General features: G+C 52.3%; 1 protein-coding gene across 1 annotated transcript in view; it reads right to left on the reverse strand.

Moving 5' to 3' along the window:
- Nucleotides 1–7,852, reverse strand: part of IFFO2 (intermediate filament family orphan 2) — a 50,454-nt gene extending 42,602 nt beyond the window's left edge. The window contains exon 1 of the mRNA XM_025366688.1: nt 6,860–7,852. Within this exon, the coding sequence (XP_025222473.1) occupies nt 6,860–7,524 (665 nt within the window). The 5' untranslated portion in view covers nt 7,525–7,852. The remainder of the gene's footprint in view (nt 1–6,859) is intronic.
- Nucleotides 7,853–16,757: the final 8,905 nt, after the last annotated feature.

Here is a 16,757-nt window from a genome sequence, read left to right on the forward strand (position 1 = left end):
CTCTGCCCTGTGAAATCATTCCGAACTTGACCATTTACACGTGCTGTGCTGTAGCTAGGTGAGCCCATCTACCTCTTCCACAACCTCCAGACACAGAGCTTAGCATCCCTGTTTTACAGATGAAGAAACTGAGGCTCGAGAGGCAGTGACTAGCCCAAGCTCACTCAGCTTTTAACTGCTGCCCTGGGGCCCCAGCACCCAGCACTGCCAGGCTTGGGGGTTCATTCAAACTTTGAACTTTGGCCCAGACCTTCTGATTCCAAGTGCAGGCCATCCCCTCCACAAGCAGCCGAATCCCTGGACGTGGTCTATGTCGTCCGTCTTCTGTCTCATCCTCCTGGAGGCCTACTAGCTCACAGCAGCCAGACACAGAGGCCTCCCTGCTGCATGAGTATTTACTCAGCATGGACCTTGGCCAGGTCCTGGCTGGGCTCTGCCAGTGGGAGACGAAGCCAGAGCTGGAGCCGGCCCCCACAGAGCTTCCAGTCGATGCAGGCGCAGACACATGCCAGGTAGTTACAGCTCCGGGTGTGGAGGGCTGTGATGTGGAAGGTGGTGGGCGCTCAGGACCGCCTGACAGCAGAAAGTCAGGAAAAAGCAACACATCCCTCATCCTGAGTACAGGGACGTGGCAGGGCTGCCTCCTTCCCGTCCCGGGCCTTCAGCCATCCGCGACATAGGAAATAAATGGAACGCCAGCCAGCTTTCACCTCTCAATGCGATCAAAAGCCAGGACTGCAAATGCAAAGCCCACAGCCTCCGGTGTCACTGACACATGGCACAGTTTAAATCAATTCTCCTGGAAGGCAACGCATCTCGTTGCAGCAAAGGGCGTGTTCAAATTCCAGGTCTACCCTTCTGTGTCCTTCAAATACAGTCATGTGTGGGGACGTGAGCTACAGGACTGAACGGAGAGCCTGGTGTGTGCATCTGCATGTGTGTGCGTGTGTGTGTGTGCATGTGTGTGAGACTGTGCATACACGTGGGGGAAGGGGGACCCAGGGGCCCCGCATCCGGTCTCGTTTGCCAAGGCAAAGCCCCGCCTCGCATTCCTCTGAGAAGGAATCTTCAGCGTCAGCTGTCTCCCTGCTTCCTTTTCTTTTCTGGGACCTCATTCTCCTCCCTCTAGCTTGAGGCTCTGAGAATCGCTCCCAAATTTGTCCCCAGTGAGAATGCCAACCCAGCCAAGGGATTCTGTAATATAGTTCTCAAGAGACCCGAGGCGTTAGATGGAGGGGTTTGTGTGTTTCTCTTAAAGGAAGTTGGGAGAAAGGGCTGGGGGATGGCGAGAGATTTCCGGAGGCACAAATCAACGGCTAAGAGTAGGTCAAACAGGCTTCTTAGATGCTGGACAAAGAAGCAGCCCTTTCCCTCCACCCCCAACACCACCTCTGGCGCCTCCGTGGGACAGAGAGAGCGGCAACGTGCCCTGAAATGGACTTGTTAGGCAGTCAGGGCCATGCTGAGAAATCCTTGTAAATTAAAGGAACAGACTTTGCCAGGGGAAAGGGGCTGGGCTGGGGAGTGGGTAGGCATGCCCAAAACCTGCCAGGCCCCAGGTACCTTAACACCAGACCTCATTTGTTCCTTCTCAATCCCTGGGAGAGCAACAAGATGACCCCTCTTTTACAGAGGACAAAGCGGGGAGCTCCACGGGCAGCTTGGAGTGACCAAGCCACTTGCCCATGTTCACACGGACAGTGGCAGAGCCAGGATGTGAAACCCTGTTCCACCATCAAAGGCTGCCTCACTGGAAAATCAGAAATCAAGAATCCGTATCGGTGCCAGCTTCAGAAATAACGAAAGTGTCAATGGGAGTGGCAGGGAACAAAGCCCTCAGCTTTCTATTCCAGGGCAGCATTCGAGCTTTGGGACATTCAGGGGCCAGCACCCACCTGCTTGAGGGCCCCCCTGGGGTGTGACGAGAACGGGCAGGGGACACTCCAGCTGACCCACCCACCATCCCTTTTTGGAGTCCTTCATTCCGGCCGACAGCCCAGCCCCTTCCGGCTCACAGTCAGAAATAGCTGTGACAAAAGTCCCTCCCATCCCAGAAAGTGGCTTTTTAAAAAAAATGTTTAAAGCAGACACACAAAAAGATGGAAAGAACCTAACAAAGCCTCGACTGCAGGAAGATGATGCGGGCATCACGTCGAGGTGGGGAGGCCAGCTCTGCACAGCAGATGGAAGGTCTGCCCAGTTCGGCACAGACAGACAGCCCCCTCTGGGCCTTGGTTTCCCCACCTTTAAAATGAAAGCACTCAGCTGAATCAGCAGTTTCTTTCTTTTCAAAAACTGCAGAACACTTTTTAAAATGTAATCTTTTTTGGACAATCTGGGAGTCAGAGAAGCATGGAGTTACGGTGGGCAACATGGGTCAAATCTCAGGTGCTCAGCCTCCCACTGTCCCTGAAGTCTCCCAAGGCGCCCTGCTATGGACTCCAGGGCTCTAAAAAGCCCACTTGAAAACCACCAGGCTGGATGATCACAGTGGTCTCTCCAGGCTCCCAAACCACCCTCCAATCACCCCAGGCACCAGGAAAAAAGAAACCTAGCCTCCAGGCTGACTTCAACTGGGGGGCGCATACACTCAGCCCCTCGCACGGGAGGGAACAAGGCCAGCCAGCTGCAAATCACACTGGGCCTGAGGGGGCCAGGATGGCTGGACAGGCTTCTGGACAGGGGCACCAGGCCCCCAAAAGAGTCGCCCTGTCTGACAGGCAGCTAGGCCAGCACTACCATGCCGGGCAACTTCCTCTACCAGCCCAGGGCAACTTCCTCTACCAGCCCAGAGCAACTTTGCAGCAGCTGCCAGGCTGGAGGGACCTTTTTCTTGACAACCTGAAAGCTTTCCCGCGTCCTTCCTTGGAGCCAATGAAGAGAGGGGAAACGGTTGAACCAGTTAAGCTGGGGGATGGGATGACCAGTACTGCCCATGCCTGGAGCCTGGACCCTAGTCATCTGGGGCAGAGACAAGAGAGGGAAGGGGGAGCCCAGAACAGAGAAAGGCTTCAGAGAACACGCTGTGGTCTCCAGACGCAGAAAGATCAGCCACGACGCGGGCCTCCTGGAGTCACGGACCTCAAGTAGGGAGCTGAGAGAGCTCACCTACAGGAACTCCTGCATGTAAAGGTGGAGGATCTGAGGCCCAGAGAGGGCAGCGGTTGGCCAGAGGTCACACAGCACCTAGTGGCAGAGCTGGACCTAAAGTCCAGGTCTCCTGGATGCCAACTCAGGGAACTCTCCACTCTTAAGTTCAGATAAACTCAGTGGGAATCTCCAGGGAAAAGCCCCCAGCTTGCAAAGTCAGAACAGGATATTTTAGTGGCCCTGGGTGGTGACAGAGTAGAGATGTTTGTTTTGGTTTCCAAATCAACGCTTGACAACCTTGTCCTCATTGTGGCTTCAGCGACCACATTTCCCACGTGGTAAAGACCTGGTTGGGCCAAGGGAAAACCAAAGCAGTGGTGACTGGGGCCAGGGCCCAGGCACCCCAGGCCAGGGTCTCTGGTTTGGGTTGGTGTTTCCAAATCACGGTTCGTGGACCACTGATGGCACATGAGATGATGCTAGGTGGTATACGGTTGACGTTTTAAATTTAAAATATATTGAATGCCTGGGTGGATTCATAAACAAAATATGGGCTACACTACAGAGGAATATTTTTTGCTATAAAAAGGAACAGCCTACGAATACATGCTACAACATGGATGAACTTCAAAAAAACATTCTCTAACTGAAAAAAGCCAAACACAAAGACTACAGAGTATATGATTCTATTTCTATGAAATGTCCGGAAAAGGCCAATTTCTAGAAAGACAGCAGGTCCGTGATTACCTGGGCTGGTCTTGGAATGGGAATTTTCTGTAAATGGACACGAAGGATCTTTTTGGGGGGTGATGCAATGCTCTAAAACGGAATTGTGGTAATGACTGCACAACTCTGTGAATTTGACTTGTACACTTAAAATGGGCAGCTTTTGTGATGTGTAAGTTGTACCTCAATGAAGTTGTTAAAATATTTTATGTAAGCAATAGCACAGGTGGCAGTACGTGGACGTGGCCAGAAACCACGAAGGTGGAACTCAACACGCCTCCGGCTTGAAGATCGCTGAGTTTCACGTCCCAAGTTGTCCTTTGGGGAAGCAAGTGGGGGTCTCTGGAGCTGCAGTTTCCTCTAGGTGGACCAGGGGAAACCCTGGAACCTTTTCCTTCTGGGTTAGGCTCCTTCTGGGCATCACTGCTTGGAGTTCTGTGATAGACATCCTGGGATGATTTAAAACCCTTTGTGGCCACAGCAGTACAGGCAGACACCTGGGTCTCATCCCTTAGATGGTGACTTCTCTTATGGCCAGGGGATCAGAAGCGGGCTGGGAGCTCAAACTCAGATTTATATATTGCCAAGGCTGGGAAGACCCTTTGAGATCATCTAGCCCAGTGGTTTTTCAAGTTTTTAAAAAATGTTTATCAAATGTCTGCCCTCCTTCCCAAAGAAAATTCTTAGGAGGTACCCAAAACATACTATTAACAAGTTACGGTGTTAGTGGAACCCAATGAGTTAATATTAAGAACTTAAAGGTGAGTGAGCACATTTTTATCACTGTATTAATGTCTTAATGTTATTTTAAATGATCATTTTTATTAGCTATTCAAGGAACCCCTAAAGCATCTCTAAGAAAGCCTGGGGTTTCAAGGACTACAATTCTAGCCCACCTACCTCACTTCACAGATGGGGAAACTGAGGCTCCAGGAAAGGAGTATACTTGCTTTGGAAAAATTCAACATAAGTCTTGAGTCAACTTCAGAAACAACATGGAAGAAGAGGTGTGCGCGCATCCCAGAAGGGCGGGAAGAGAGACGCCCGCACTCCACCTGTCTCAGCAGCACCGCCTCATTCCAGGCCAGCACCAGAAGCTGACATCACACCCCACGCCCTGGGTGCAACTTGAATAGAGCATTGCTCAATGCCAACCCATCTCCCTCCAAGACTGGGCACGGTTTTCCCATCCCCTTAGTAGCCAGGTCCAAAAAAGCATACACACAATAAAACAAACACAACACAAGCCTGAGGCATGACGACACGATCAACAGTGGCAGACAGGAGGGCCCGGCCCATCCCTCCCCAGTTTCACCATCGAGAGCAAGTGCCTGTTTCCCTAGCCTGCCCCAGTGACATTGACCATGAGGGGCGGAGAGGTGGCCTCTATGTGGCAAGGCACCAGGTGGGCCATTCTCAAGTCCTCCAGAGAAAGAGGTAACGCAGGAGAGAGGGCACCAGGTGGGCCATTCTCAAGTACCTCCAGAGAAAGAGGTAACTCAGGAGAGAAGCCCATCTCCCAGTGGAGTGTAAGACCTACCCCCAGGAAGCGAGGCGCTGCATGAGAGAGCTTGAGGACTCTCAGCGTTTCTGCTCTCCGCTAGCTTGACAAAGTGCCTATCTTCTTTAATAACATCAGCTTGATTACTTTATACCTTCCGAAGAGCATCACCGTCCTGCTCTCCCCTCGAGCAACTGTGGGCAGATTTTATTATTCCCATTTCTCGGATGACCAAACAGGATTTCAAGTGGTTTGATAATCTCACCAGCAGGTATAAGGCTGGCATTTGAATCCTACCCAGTTGCTAGCCTGTCCAACGGGAGAATAAGGAAGGAGACCTATGCCCAGCTCCCTGGGCAGACCTTTAGAGATGGAAGGAAGGGCCCTTCTCAGTACATCCTCCAAGCCCTGGAGTTCAGAGCCAATAACTCCGAGTGGAAGGCTGCCCGTGCCTGGAACAGCGACTGCCAGGGCCAGAGGGCCCCTCCCCCAGCCAGGTCTGAGATGCCAAAGACAGACCCCTCTACCCTTATGGGAAGAGGAGGAGGATAGGAGACCCCTCTCCTCTCATCAGAAAGCCAAGCAGACAGTATTGTTGGCCAGACTGCAGGCAGGAAGCAATGACAGTTTCCCAGCTGGGGAATGTGAGCTGGGCAGGAATGCACTGGCCAGTCCTAAAGAGTCTGGACCCCAGTTCTAGCCAGAGATGGTGGTCTCAGTCCATTCAATGTCCAGTCTCCAACCCAACATTATCTTCTCCTGGGGGCTTTTAAGGCTGAGTTTGTTAGGGCTCAATAAACCATGAAACTCAGGGAGTGGGGAGAAGAGGGATGAAAGGAGGCATTTTATAAAAGCTTGTGAGCAGTCTGCTATAGCTGTGGTTATCCAACCCAGCAAGCTGGACGTTACAGAGCTGGAGCAAGACGGCAGACACTGGCCCCAGGGGGCAGGGGCAGATCCATCCATTTTCAAACACATGATCTCATTTAATTCAAGAAATAAAAAGGCAGTGGGTTGGTTAGAGTTTTTCTTTTCATCTGTTGAGGGAGGGAAGCCTACTTCCTACTTCCTTGGGAAAAATACCTATGCTAGGAGACAGACTAGCCAGGAGTGGTTAAAATCTCTGGTTGAAATCCTGGTTTCACAACTCCTTCGCCAAGCCACCTTAGGCAAGTCACTTAGCATTTCTGCACCTCGGTTTCCTCATCTATAAGATGAGGATAAGTCTGCCTTACACGCTGTATTGTGCTGAGAATTAAATGAGATCACATAAAACACAGATAGTTATTATGTCACCTAGAAAACAATGTGCCTAACCAGTGACGGCATCGAGGTGGCCCCCACGGTAGCCAGCGCCCACCCCCATCCTGGGATCTAGATAATTGGGCCTTCCTGGCATGTGTAAGGCACTCTGCAAACACAGCTTCCAGCCCACCTGCCAGGACCAGCTGCCCGCCCGGCCCCCGTCCCGCACACGCATTCCGCGGCAGCCTGGACCTGGGCGCCCCCTCCCAGGGTGGCGGGGGAGGGGCGGCCACTCACCTCCGCTTGTACTCGTCGCGCTCGCGCTTCACCTTGGCCAGCACGTTGTAGAGCGCGCGGATCTCCGGCGTGATGGTGTCGATCTGCACGCCCACGCCGTCGGGGTGCACCCACGACACGCCGGGGCCCTGCACGGTCTCCACGCCGCCGCCGCCCGTGCGCCGCACCTGCGTGTAGCTCCAGATGGTCCCGGGCAGGCGGCCGTAGTGCTGCGGGTGCGAGCCGCCGCCGGGGGGCAGGCCGCCCAGGGCCACGGCATTGGCGTTGACGCCGGCCGCCGCGCCGCTGCCGAGGCCGTGCCCGCCGCCGGGCGCTGGGGGCCGCAGCAGCTCGGGCCCGGTCTGCACGGCCTGCTCGCGGGAGAAGGTCTTGTAGCGCAGCCGCCGCTCGCGCTCGCTCTGCTGCTGCTCCAGCTGCTTCTCCAGCAGCCGGTTGCGCCGCTCCAGCTCGTGCACCTTGGCCAGGAAGCAGCGGAAGCGCACGTTGAGCCCCTTCAGGAGGTGGATGTTGGAGCCCAGGTCGTCCCGCAGCGCCGCCGTCACCGGCGACGGACCCGGCCCGGCCCCGCCGCCGCCGCCGCCCCCGCCAGGGCAGCCCCCGCCGCCGCCGCCCGGCGGGCAGCCGAAGGCCAAGGCCATCTCCCCGAACAGCAGCGAGTTCACCATGCGCCGGCTGCGCGGCTCAGGGCCCCGGGCCCGCGGCTCCAGGTGCGGCTCCAGCTCCGGGCAGGGCTCCCGGCGCGGCCGGGCCAGGGTGGGCGCGGGCTCCAGCGCGGCCGGCCGGGCGGTTCCAGATGCGCGCCAGATGCGGCCTCCGCAGCGACGGCGGGACGGATGGCCCCGGATGCGGGCGCCGAGGCGAGAGAGGGCACTCGGGCGCTCCTCTGGATGCGGTAGAGGCCGCGGTATCTGCGCGGGGCCAGAAGGGTCGCGGGTCGCACCGCCCGGGCTGTCAGAGACGCTGTGGAGGGGCCGCGGCAGCCGCACGCAGAGGACTCTCGGCCGGCACTGCCCACTCTGCGGCGGGCCCCGCCCACTGCAGACACTGGCCCCGCCCTCACAGCGGCCCCGCCCACCCCTCCTCCCTCTGCGGCGTTCCCCGAGCCAGAGGCTCCGCCCCACGAGGCCCGCAGAGCCGGGCCCCACCCACAGACACTTGGCTCCGCCCACCGCCGGGTTCTCCCGCTTTCGCCGCAGCGTCGACTCCGCCCAGCTCCCCGGCGGGGCCACGCCCTCTCCTGCGTCTGGTCCTGCCTCCCCGCCGGGTGCCGATTCTTTGCTGGGGGACCCGGACCGCAGAGCTGCACCAGGGACCGAGTTAGCTGGAACCGCCGCAGAGCCAGCCGGGCCTCTTAAAGGGGCCAGCAGCCTCGGCAACGCTCGCTTTCCGCTTTTTAGGGCGCTCCTCTCCCTCGTCGCCTGCCGAGAGGGCTCCGTTTCTCTGTCCTCTCCGCCCCGAATGCCCCTGGCCCCAAATTCCTTCGGATGTGGGCGACCGCGGCTGGAAGGGCTGGGGGAATCACAGTATCCGAAGGTGCACTGGCACCCCACCCCCACTCCAGCCTGGGGAGGCCCAGATCCACCTTACGGGGATAAGGCGGCGCCTAGGCCGGCACGTCCTCCACGCTGCGGACCCAGGGGTGGGCTCCTCGGACGCTAGCTGCCGGCCTCGTCCTCCCGAGATCAACCCGGGCACCGCCAAGCCCGCCGGTTCCCCGGCCGCTGAGGCGCCGAGCAGCATGGGGGTTGGGGAGGCTGAGCAAGACCCTCCGGGGATGACACCCACAAACTCGGCCTGGGCCTGGCCTCCGCTGAGCTGCTGAGCACCTCCCCACCACCCACACCCACACGCTGAGATGAAGCTGACCCCGAGAGCTGGGAATTCATTTCATAGACATGGGGCTTAGCGGGCAGCCTGGGGCAGACCAAGGCAACCCGAGGACCCATTCATTCATTCATTCATTCATTCAAATGTTTTCACACCTACCACGTTAAAGGCCAAGTTCTCCAGTCTCTGGTGTCTCCTGAATCATGTTGCAAACATCAGTATATGTCAGGCACCATACTTATTTATTATCCCCATTTTACAGAGAAGGTCACTGAGACGTTAAGTAGCCGCAGTGGTCCAAAGTGCATACTCTAACCGGCCTTCCACAAAGCTGGCCTCGTGTCCATTCCCGCATTTGGTCCTCACCGCAAACCTCAGAGGGGAGGTGACCCCCACCTGTGAACGCCTGTGGCTTGTATTGTATGCACTTAACCAGATATGTGGCATGTTTCAGATTCTTCCGACTGAATTTTTTTAATTGCAATTTAATTTTTGTCTTGTTATTAACTTTTGTGTTTGTTTTGTCTCTTTGTATGTAAGCTTGAGGACAGGCACACTGTCTTACATGGACAATGCCTTGGTGTTGTTGGTGACAAAGGAGACATGGGCTTGCCCTGGAGTGATGTGGCTATGATGTTAGTCTGCTGTGTTTTTGATTTAGCCATAAAAGCAAACCCTCCGCATAGTTCCTTCCCTCAACCGCAGTTCCTTGCTTCCTGCCAACACGGACTCACCTTAAACACCCAGCTCTGAAACTCACCCATCTAGAAACCTTTCTCTGCTTAACCCAACCCAATCTGGACACTGCCCTTTACTCCTCATTCTCTCATCTCTTGAGGATGTTCTTGTTTATCTAACCTAAAGAATCAAAACCACTTTGCCTTGAAGCAGAGGTTCATGGACCCCCAAGAAGACTGAGGATAGAATTCTGGGGAATTCATGACACGGGGGTGGACAAAAGTTTTATCTTTATCCTCACTAATCTCTAAATGGTTTTTTGTTTGTTTGTTTGTTCGGGACAGAGTTTCGCTCTTGTTGCCCAGGCTAGAGAGCAATGGTGTGATCTCGGCTCATCACAACCTCCACCTCGGGGGTTCAAGTGATTCTCCTGCCTCAGCCTCACAAGTAGCTGGAATTACAGGCATGCACCACCATGCCTGGCTAATTTTTTGTATTTTTAGTAGAGATGGGGGTTTCTCCATGTGGTCAGGCTGGTCTTGAACTCCCGTCCTCAGGTGATCCACCCACCTCGACCTCCTGAAGTGCTGGGATTACAGCCACCATGCCCGTCCAATGGTTTTTAACATATCCTTTGATTATGAATGTAGGTAGCAAGTAGATGTCCCTGTGATTTTGTCACCAGTAGAAATCACAGGTATTTACATAACACACTACAGTTACTGTAAACATCTCAAGATATCTTCTAAGCTACCACAACTGTGAAATTAAAGTCATATTAGATCCACCACTAAATCTTATTTAATGTATTAGTAAAGGAGAACATATATCACTATATGACAAATTGTTAATACTTTGATATCTATTTTAGTAAAATGATTTTTCGTTGTAATCCTAATGCCTTTGTAAAAAATTATTCTGAGAAGGGGTCCACAGGCGCCACCCAATGCCTGTGTGGTCCCATGGAAGACAAAGGGTTAAGAAGTCACACCTGGGGAGTGGCTCCCTGCAACCTCTTCCAGGAAGGATCTGTCCTGCCAACAAAGTTGCCCTGGAATTGGGGTGTGAAGCCCTCCTGGGGGGTGGGGGCAGCACTGCCCTGGGCCCTGGAGATATTCAGACTTTCCATGATGACTTGTGGAGCACCTGCTTCAGCACAGATCCTGCATTAAATGCAGAGGAAGGAACTAAAGGGGTTCCAGGGGAGCTGATGGAGACAACCAAAAAAGACCATCTTGAGGAATGGGAGGGGGTGCGTGGATGGGGGAAAGGAGATGGTCAAGCAGAGCCCAGAAGATCTGAAGGAATTGAGGGAAGTGGTAGCTGGACCTGAGAGGGTTTTCAGCTGAGCCCTAGAAACACGATACGTACAAACAAAATGGCTAGAAAATAGTTCTGTGGCCACATAGGAACAAAGGCGAGATGCTGCGTGTCTTGACTTGGTGGGTAAAATGCGAGGCGAGGTTAACCTAACAGTCCTCCAGCTAGGGTGACCAACAATCCCAATTTATCAGGGACTGAGAAGGTTTATCTTGATGCTAAAACCTGGAAAGTAAATCTGAATGAGCAAATCAGAACGAATGTGTCACCCTACTTCCAGCCCATATCAATCTGGAGGCATCTGAGGCCAGAAGTCTTGTAGCTCAGGATGCAGCCAGCTCAATGCTCTTGTTTTGGGGACCAGAAAACTGAGGACCACAGAGAGGTAAGGACTAACCCAGGTCACCCGAATAATTGGTAGCAAAGCCTGGTCTAGAATTCTGGTCCCATTCCCTTTCCAATGGTAGGTCCTCCCTGGCCCAGACAATGAATTCAGTGATTTCCTCCCCTTAACCCTGGATGCTGGCAGGCTGGCTCCCCCATTCGAGATCCAAAGGGGGCTAAAGATGGGTCCTCAAAGCAGGGGGAGGGTTCCAACAGACAAAGGAACATCCCTGAGGGTCAGGCCAACCTCCTCTCACTAAACAAGGATAATTAGGTTTTGTTTTTTGGCAGGGTACCTCCCCCTGACCCTCAAAGTCACAGCGGTGTGTCTAACCTGCCCAGATTCTTTTTGGAGGCAAGAGGAGAGAGTGGGGAAAAGTGGGCTTTTAAAACAAGAGATTGGCTAAGGTTTGTATCTGTGCTCTAGCAAGTCACTTTACCTCTCTGAGGCTCTATTTCCTCATCAGGGAAATGGGCATAACTGCTCTCAATGAAAGGTTGCTGAATGAATGAATAAAAGAATTAAGAAATGAATGAACAAATGACTTTTATTCTTCCTGCCCCACTCCCCAGCCATTTCACCTGCTAACGACTCCTCATCCTTCAGGTCCCAGCCTCAAGCACGGAACCTTCTCTTCTCAGAAACTTCTCTTCTCGGAACCTTCTCTTCTCAGAACCTTCTCAAGTACCTGCCAGGTCTGGGTGGAAGGTGCTTCCTCCAGGCTCTGCCAGCACTGCCCACCCTGTGGCAGCCCCAAGTATACTCGCTTGTCATTGCTGGATTTCTCGTCTGCATCTCCACCCCTTCTAGCCCAGCCTTCTAACACTTGCTAACCCATATTCTCCATTAGAGCAGAAACACTTGATCAGATTCACCCTGGAACCCACATCCTGGCATGGAACCTGGCACATAATAGGTGCTCAATGAAGATGAGTTCAGGTGAACAAATGAATGAACTGTTAGTTACTGGAGAAATTCCTGTAAAGTGGATCATGGCTGCTTAGGAAATGTTATATTTGCAGAATGTAATTGCATTTCTTTATTTTACAACTTTATTGAGGAATATTTTACATATTATATAATTCACCCGTGTCAATTGTTTTTAGTAAATTTACCAAGTTGTGCAAACAACACTATAAACCAGTTTTAGAATATTTCATCATCCCCACTCCTACCCCCTGCCCCAGACAACCCCTAATCTAGGATCTGTCTCTATAGAGTTGCCTTTTCTACATATGTCAGATAAATGACATTCTACAAGATGTGATCTCTTGTGTCTAGCCACTTTCATTGAGCACCATGTCTTTGAGGTTCATCCATGTGGTAGCATGTATCAATAGTTTGTTCCTCTTTATTAATGATCTCTTTTTAAATTTCAATAGTTTTAATTTTTCCTTTTCTGTACTCAGTTCTTCATCTGGAAATAAGACTATAGGACTATCTGACCTGGGGCCAGGTGCAGTGGCTCACACCTGTAATCCCAACACTTTGGGAGGCCAAAGCAAGCAGGTCACTTGAGACCAGGAGTTTGAGACCAAGGGCTTAACACCATCTCTACTAAAAATGCAAAAAAAAATTAGCTGGGCATGGTGGCATGTGCCTGCAGTCCCAGCTACTCAGGAGGCTGAGGAACGAGAATCACTTGAACCCCCAGAGGCCAAGATTGCACCACTGTACTCCAGTCCAGCCTGGGTGAGAGTGAGACCTTGTCTCAAAAATAATAATAATAATAATAATATCTGACCTGGTGCAGTGGCTCACACCTGTAATCCCAGGATTTTGGGAGGCTGAAGTGGGAGGATCGCTTGAGCACAGGAGTTCGAGTCTAGCCTGGGCAACGTAGTGAGACCCCATCTCTAAAAAAAAAAAAAAAAAAAAAAACTCTTAAAAAAAAATTAGCTGAGGCCAGGTGCGGTGGCTCAAGCCTGTAATCCCAGCACTTTGGGAGGCCGAGACGGGCAGATCACGAGGTCAGGAGATCGAGACTATCCTGGCTAACACGGTGAAACTCCGTCTCTACTAAAAATACAAAAAACTAGCCGGGCGAGGTGGCAGGCGCCTATAGTCCCAGCTACTTGGGAGGCTGAGGCAGGAGAATGGCATAAACCTGGGAGGCAGAACTTGCAGTGAGCTGAGATCAGGTCACTGCACTCCAGTCTGGGCGACAGAGCGAGACTCCGTCTCAAAAAATAAAATAAAATAAAATAAGCTGAGCATGGTGGCACATGCCTGTGGTCCTAGTTACTTGGGAAGCTGAGGTGGGAGGCTCCTGTGAGCCTGGGAGGTAGAGCCTTCAGTGAGCTGTAATCTCGCCACTGCACTTCAGCCTGGGTGACAGAGTGAGACTGTCTCCAAAAAAAAAAAAAAAAAAAAAAGCCGTGATTGTAAGGTTAAGTGAGTTCATACATGGAAAGTCAGTATGTTCAATAAATGTTCAATCAATGCCAGCAATGCTCAATAAATGTGAACTATTATCATTGTCATTTTTTAACTTTGCTTAAGCAAATGTGGAAAGCCCATAACATGTATAAAGAGGCAGGAAAAAACAAACATCTCACACCCAGTGGCCCTCTGGCACCAAAGTTCAGTCCTGCTGCCATGGAGAATAAACTGCTCCCCACTCCCCGCATCCCCTGTCCCCACCCCCAGGCTGCAGTTTCCAGAACATTCCTATCAAGTCTCTTCATGGTGGAATTAAAGAGAACAGTAAAACATGACGGTGCAGAGGATAGGGAGTGGCTGTGAGTCCACATGATGCTGCAGGCGAGAATTCAGCAGCACAGGCGAATTCCTGAGATGTCCCATCTCTCCTCCCAAAAAACAATGACAACAGCTAAGAAAAAAAAAGGTTGGCAAAAAGGGTGACTCTTGCTGGTTTGGGCAGTGGCGGCGTATTGCCGGGCCTCAGCCTTCACAGGCACCTCAGGGCTTATGAGCGGCTTAAGCTGCTTGTTGCCTCAACAATTATTATGAGTGGGTTTGTCTTCCTCGAAAAGGGTGTGGACTTTGCCAAAGTCAGGGCATTGGAGTGTCCCCCTGGCTGCCCTGACAGCACTGATCCTGGTCAGCAGCCCTGGGGGAGCCCTGGTTGCCTTTGGCACCTTCTCCAGGCCACCCTGTGGAGGCAGCTTGGGCGGCCCCATCTGTTCTTGCCGTGTGGTAGTGTGGTTAGGTGCAGGGGACGAGGGCCAGGCTCCATCAATCATTAACAGAGTGCTTTTGTGCAAGTCACTCAAAAGCTCTGTGCCTTGGTTTCCCCTCTGTAGAATGGGAAGGTAGACATCCATAGGTCAGCTGGGAGGATCAAAAAAGAAGTCCACAGGTATGACACATTTGGAACAATGCCTGGCACGTATTAGGCACCAGCTATTCCAACCCAATGCTCCTTGAATCCCTGGTATGTGCCAGGCACTGTTTGAGTGGTGGTTTGAGTTCTCTGTGACAGATGATCAATGCCGGGGTTTGCAGAGGCCTTATCAGGGCCACACTTAATCACTCTAGGGGGAGCCATGGGCCTGGCATGGGTCCCTTGCCTTCAGACCTTATTCCCTCATTCCCATATGATGGGCATCTGTTGAACACCTCCTGCAGTCGACTTTCTCACTAAAACTGTATATGTTAAGAAAACCTGCTTACTGATGGGGGAACTGAGGCTCACAGGGGAGAAAGGGCTTCTCCAAGAACACACATTCATGGCATAGCTGAGCTTTGAATCCAGCTTTGAATTCCAAGGCCAGCCCCCCTCCTGCTCTGACTGTAGCTCCTCCCGCAACAACTCAAAGGTAGAACATTAAACATGGACTGGAGGAACATGCTCTTGAAATGACGTCTGCCAACCTGGTTCACTGTGTTGGTGGAAACCTCCAAATGAGTGGAAGGGAGAATAGAAAAGAGAGGGACAGGAGCACCATCGGCAATCCCAGAGCCAGGCAGAGAAGCAACACCACACACTTGTGCCCCCGGGTCTTTGCACCTGCTGGCTTCTCCTCCAAGACACCATCCCCCTCCTCACTGGCCGGCCCCTACTTATCGGCGAGGTCTTAGCTTTGGGACCCCTTCTCCTTCCCTTTTGTTGTCTTGTTCTGACTTTGCATAAAGATGCGTGTATAGGTAAAGTGCACAAATACTAATCGTAGAGCTCTATGAACTCCTACATATGTACCCCTGATGAACTCACCGGGTCATTTCCCACACACCAGAAGGTCCCCTCATGCTCCCTCTCAGTTGATACCTCCCAAAGGTAATCAGGTGCTGACTTTTCTTTCCCCAGATTCCTTTCTAGGCTGTTCTAGAACTTCATTAAGTGGAATCATACGGTCTAGTTTTGGCCTCTTTTGTTCAACCCTACGTGTACGAGATTCATCCATTTAGTTGTGTGTTGTTTTGCTCTTTTTCCTTGCTACATAGAGGTAGATGGTGTGAGCATCACCATTTATTTATCCATTCTACTGCAGATTTGGGCTGTGTCTTAGTTTGGGGATACTAGGAGTCAAGCTGGAACCTTCTCACATACGTCTTTTGGTGAACACAGTACTTGTTCTTCTTGGGACTCGCCCCAGGGGCAGGATTGCTGTGTCACAGGGGACGCGCGTGTTTAACATTGGCAAATGCTGCCAAACAGATTTTCAAGTAGCCATACAATTTTACCTCCCCATTAGCAACGCATGAGGGTTCTGATTGCTCCACCTTCCAGCTAACATTTAATATTAAAGTCAGTCCCTTTTATGTTAGACTTTCTGATGAGGGTAAGGGCAGCACTTCCTCCTAGAAGCTACCTCACATCCCATCACCCAGGGTCGGGGCCTCCTGTTCTTCTCCATTGTAAGCATTCATTTCTCTGTAGCATTTCCACCAGTTTACTGTCTTCCCCATCTCAGGAAGGGAGGGTTCCTTGAGGGAGGGAAGGACACTATCTGCCCAACTCACAGTTCCTTCCAGAGGGAGAAACCAGACCCTGTGGCCCCAGCCCCAAGCACCCTCCTTCTGACTCTTCTCCCTACAGCCAGAAGTCCTGCCCTGAGAACACAGTACCCCTGTCTTTGATGTACCCTAATTATTTAATTTTTTTTTTTTTTTTTTTTTTTTAGTCAGTCTCACTCTTTCTGTCACCCAGGCTGGAGTGCAATGGTATAATCTCGGCTCACTGCACCCTCCGCCTCCCTGGTCCAAACAATTCTCACGCCTCCCAAGTAGCTGGGACTACAGGTGTGCACCACCATGCCCAGCTAAATTTCGTATTTTTAGTAGAGATGGGATTTTGCCATGTTGGCCAGGCTAGTCTTGTACTCCTGACCTCAAGTGATCCACCCGCCTCAGCCTCCCGAAGTGCTGGGATTACAGGTGTGAACTACAGTGCCCGGCCCCTAATTAATTTAAAGCCAAATGCTTAACAAGACAGCTTCTTCCAGAGGCCTCTCCCAGCCTCAGTTTCCCTATCTGTAAAATAGGAAGGGCACCTCTGCCCCTTAGGGTTTTGGTGAGGGCTAAACGAAATGCTGTCCAAGTGCTTGGAAGGATGCCTGGTAGAGGGCAAGTGCCACATCAGGGTGGCTCTCTGAGGCCACTCCAGAGTCTGCAGCCCTCTCTCAGCAGAGACAGCCTCTCCTGCCTCATTCTTATCACCATGGAAAAGCACTGTAAAGTGCCCAACAGTATGAATTGATGCATCTACTATCTCTGCCCAAAGAG

The sequence above is a fragment of the Theropithecus gelada genome, chromosome 1 (assembly GCF_003255815.1).
Source record: "Theropithecus gelada isolate Dixy chromosome 1, Tgel_1.0, whole genome shotgun sequence".
NCBI lineage: Eukaryota > Metazoa > Chordata > Mammalia > Primates > Cercopithecidae > Theropithecus > Theropithecus gelada.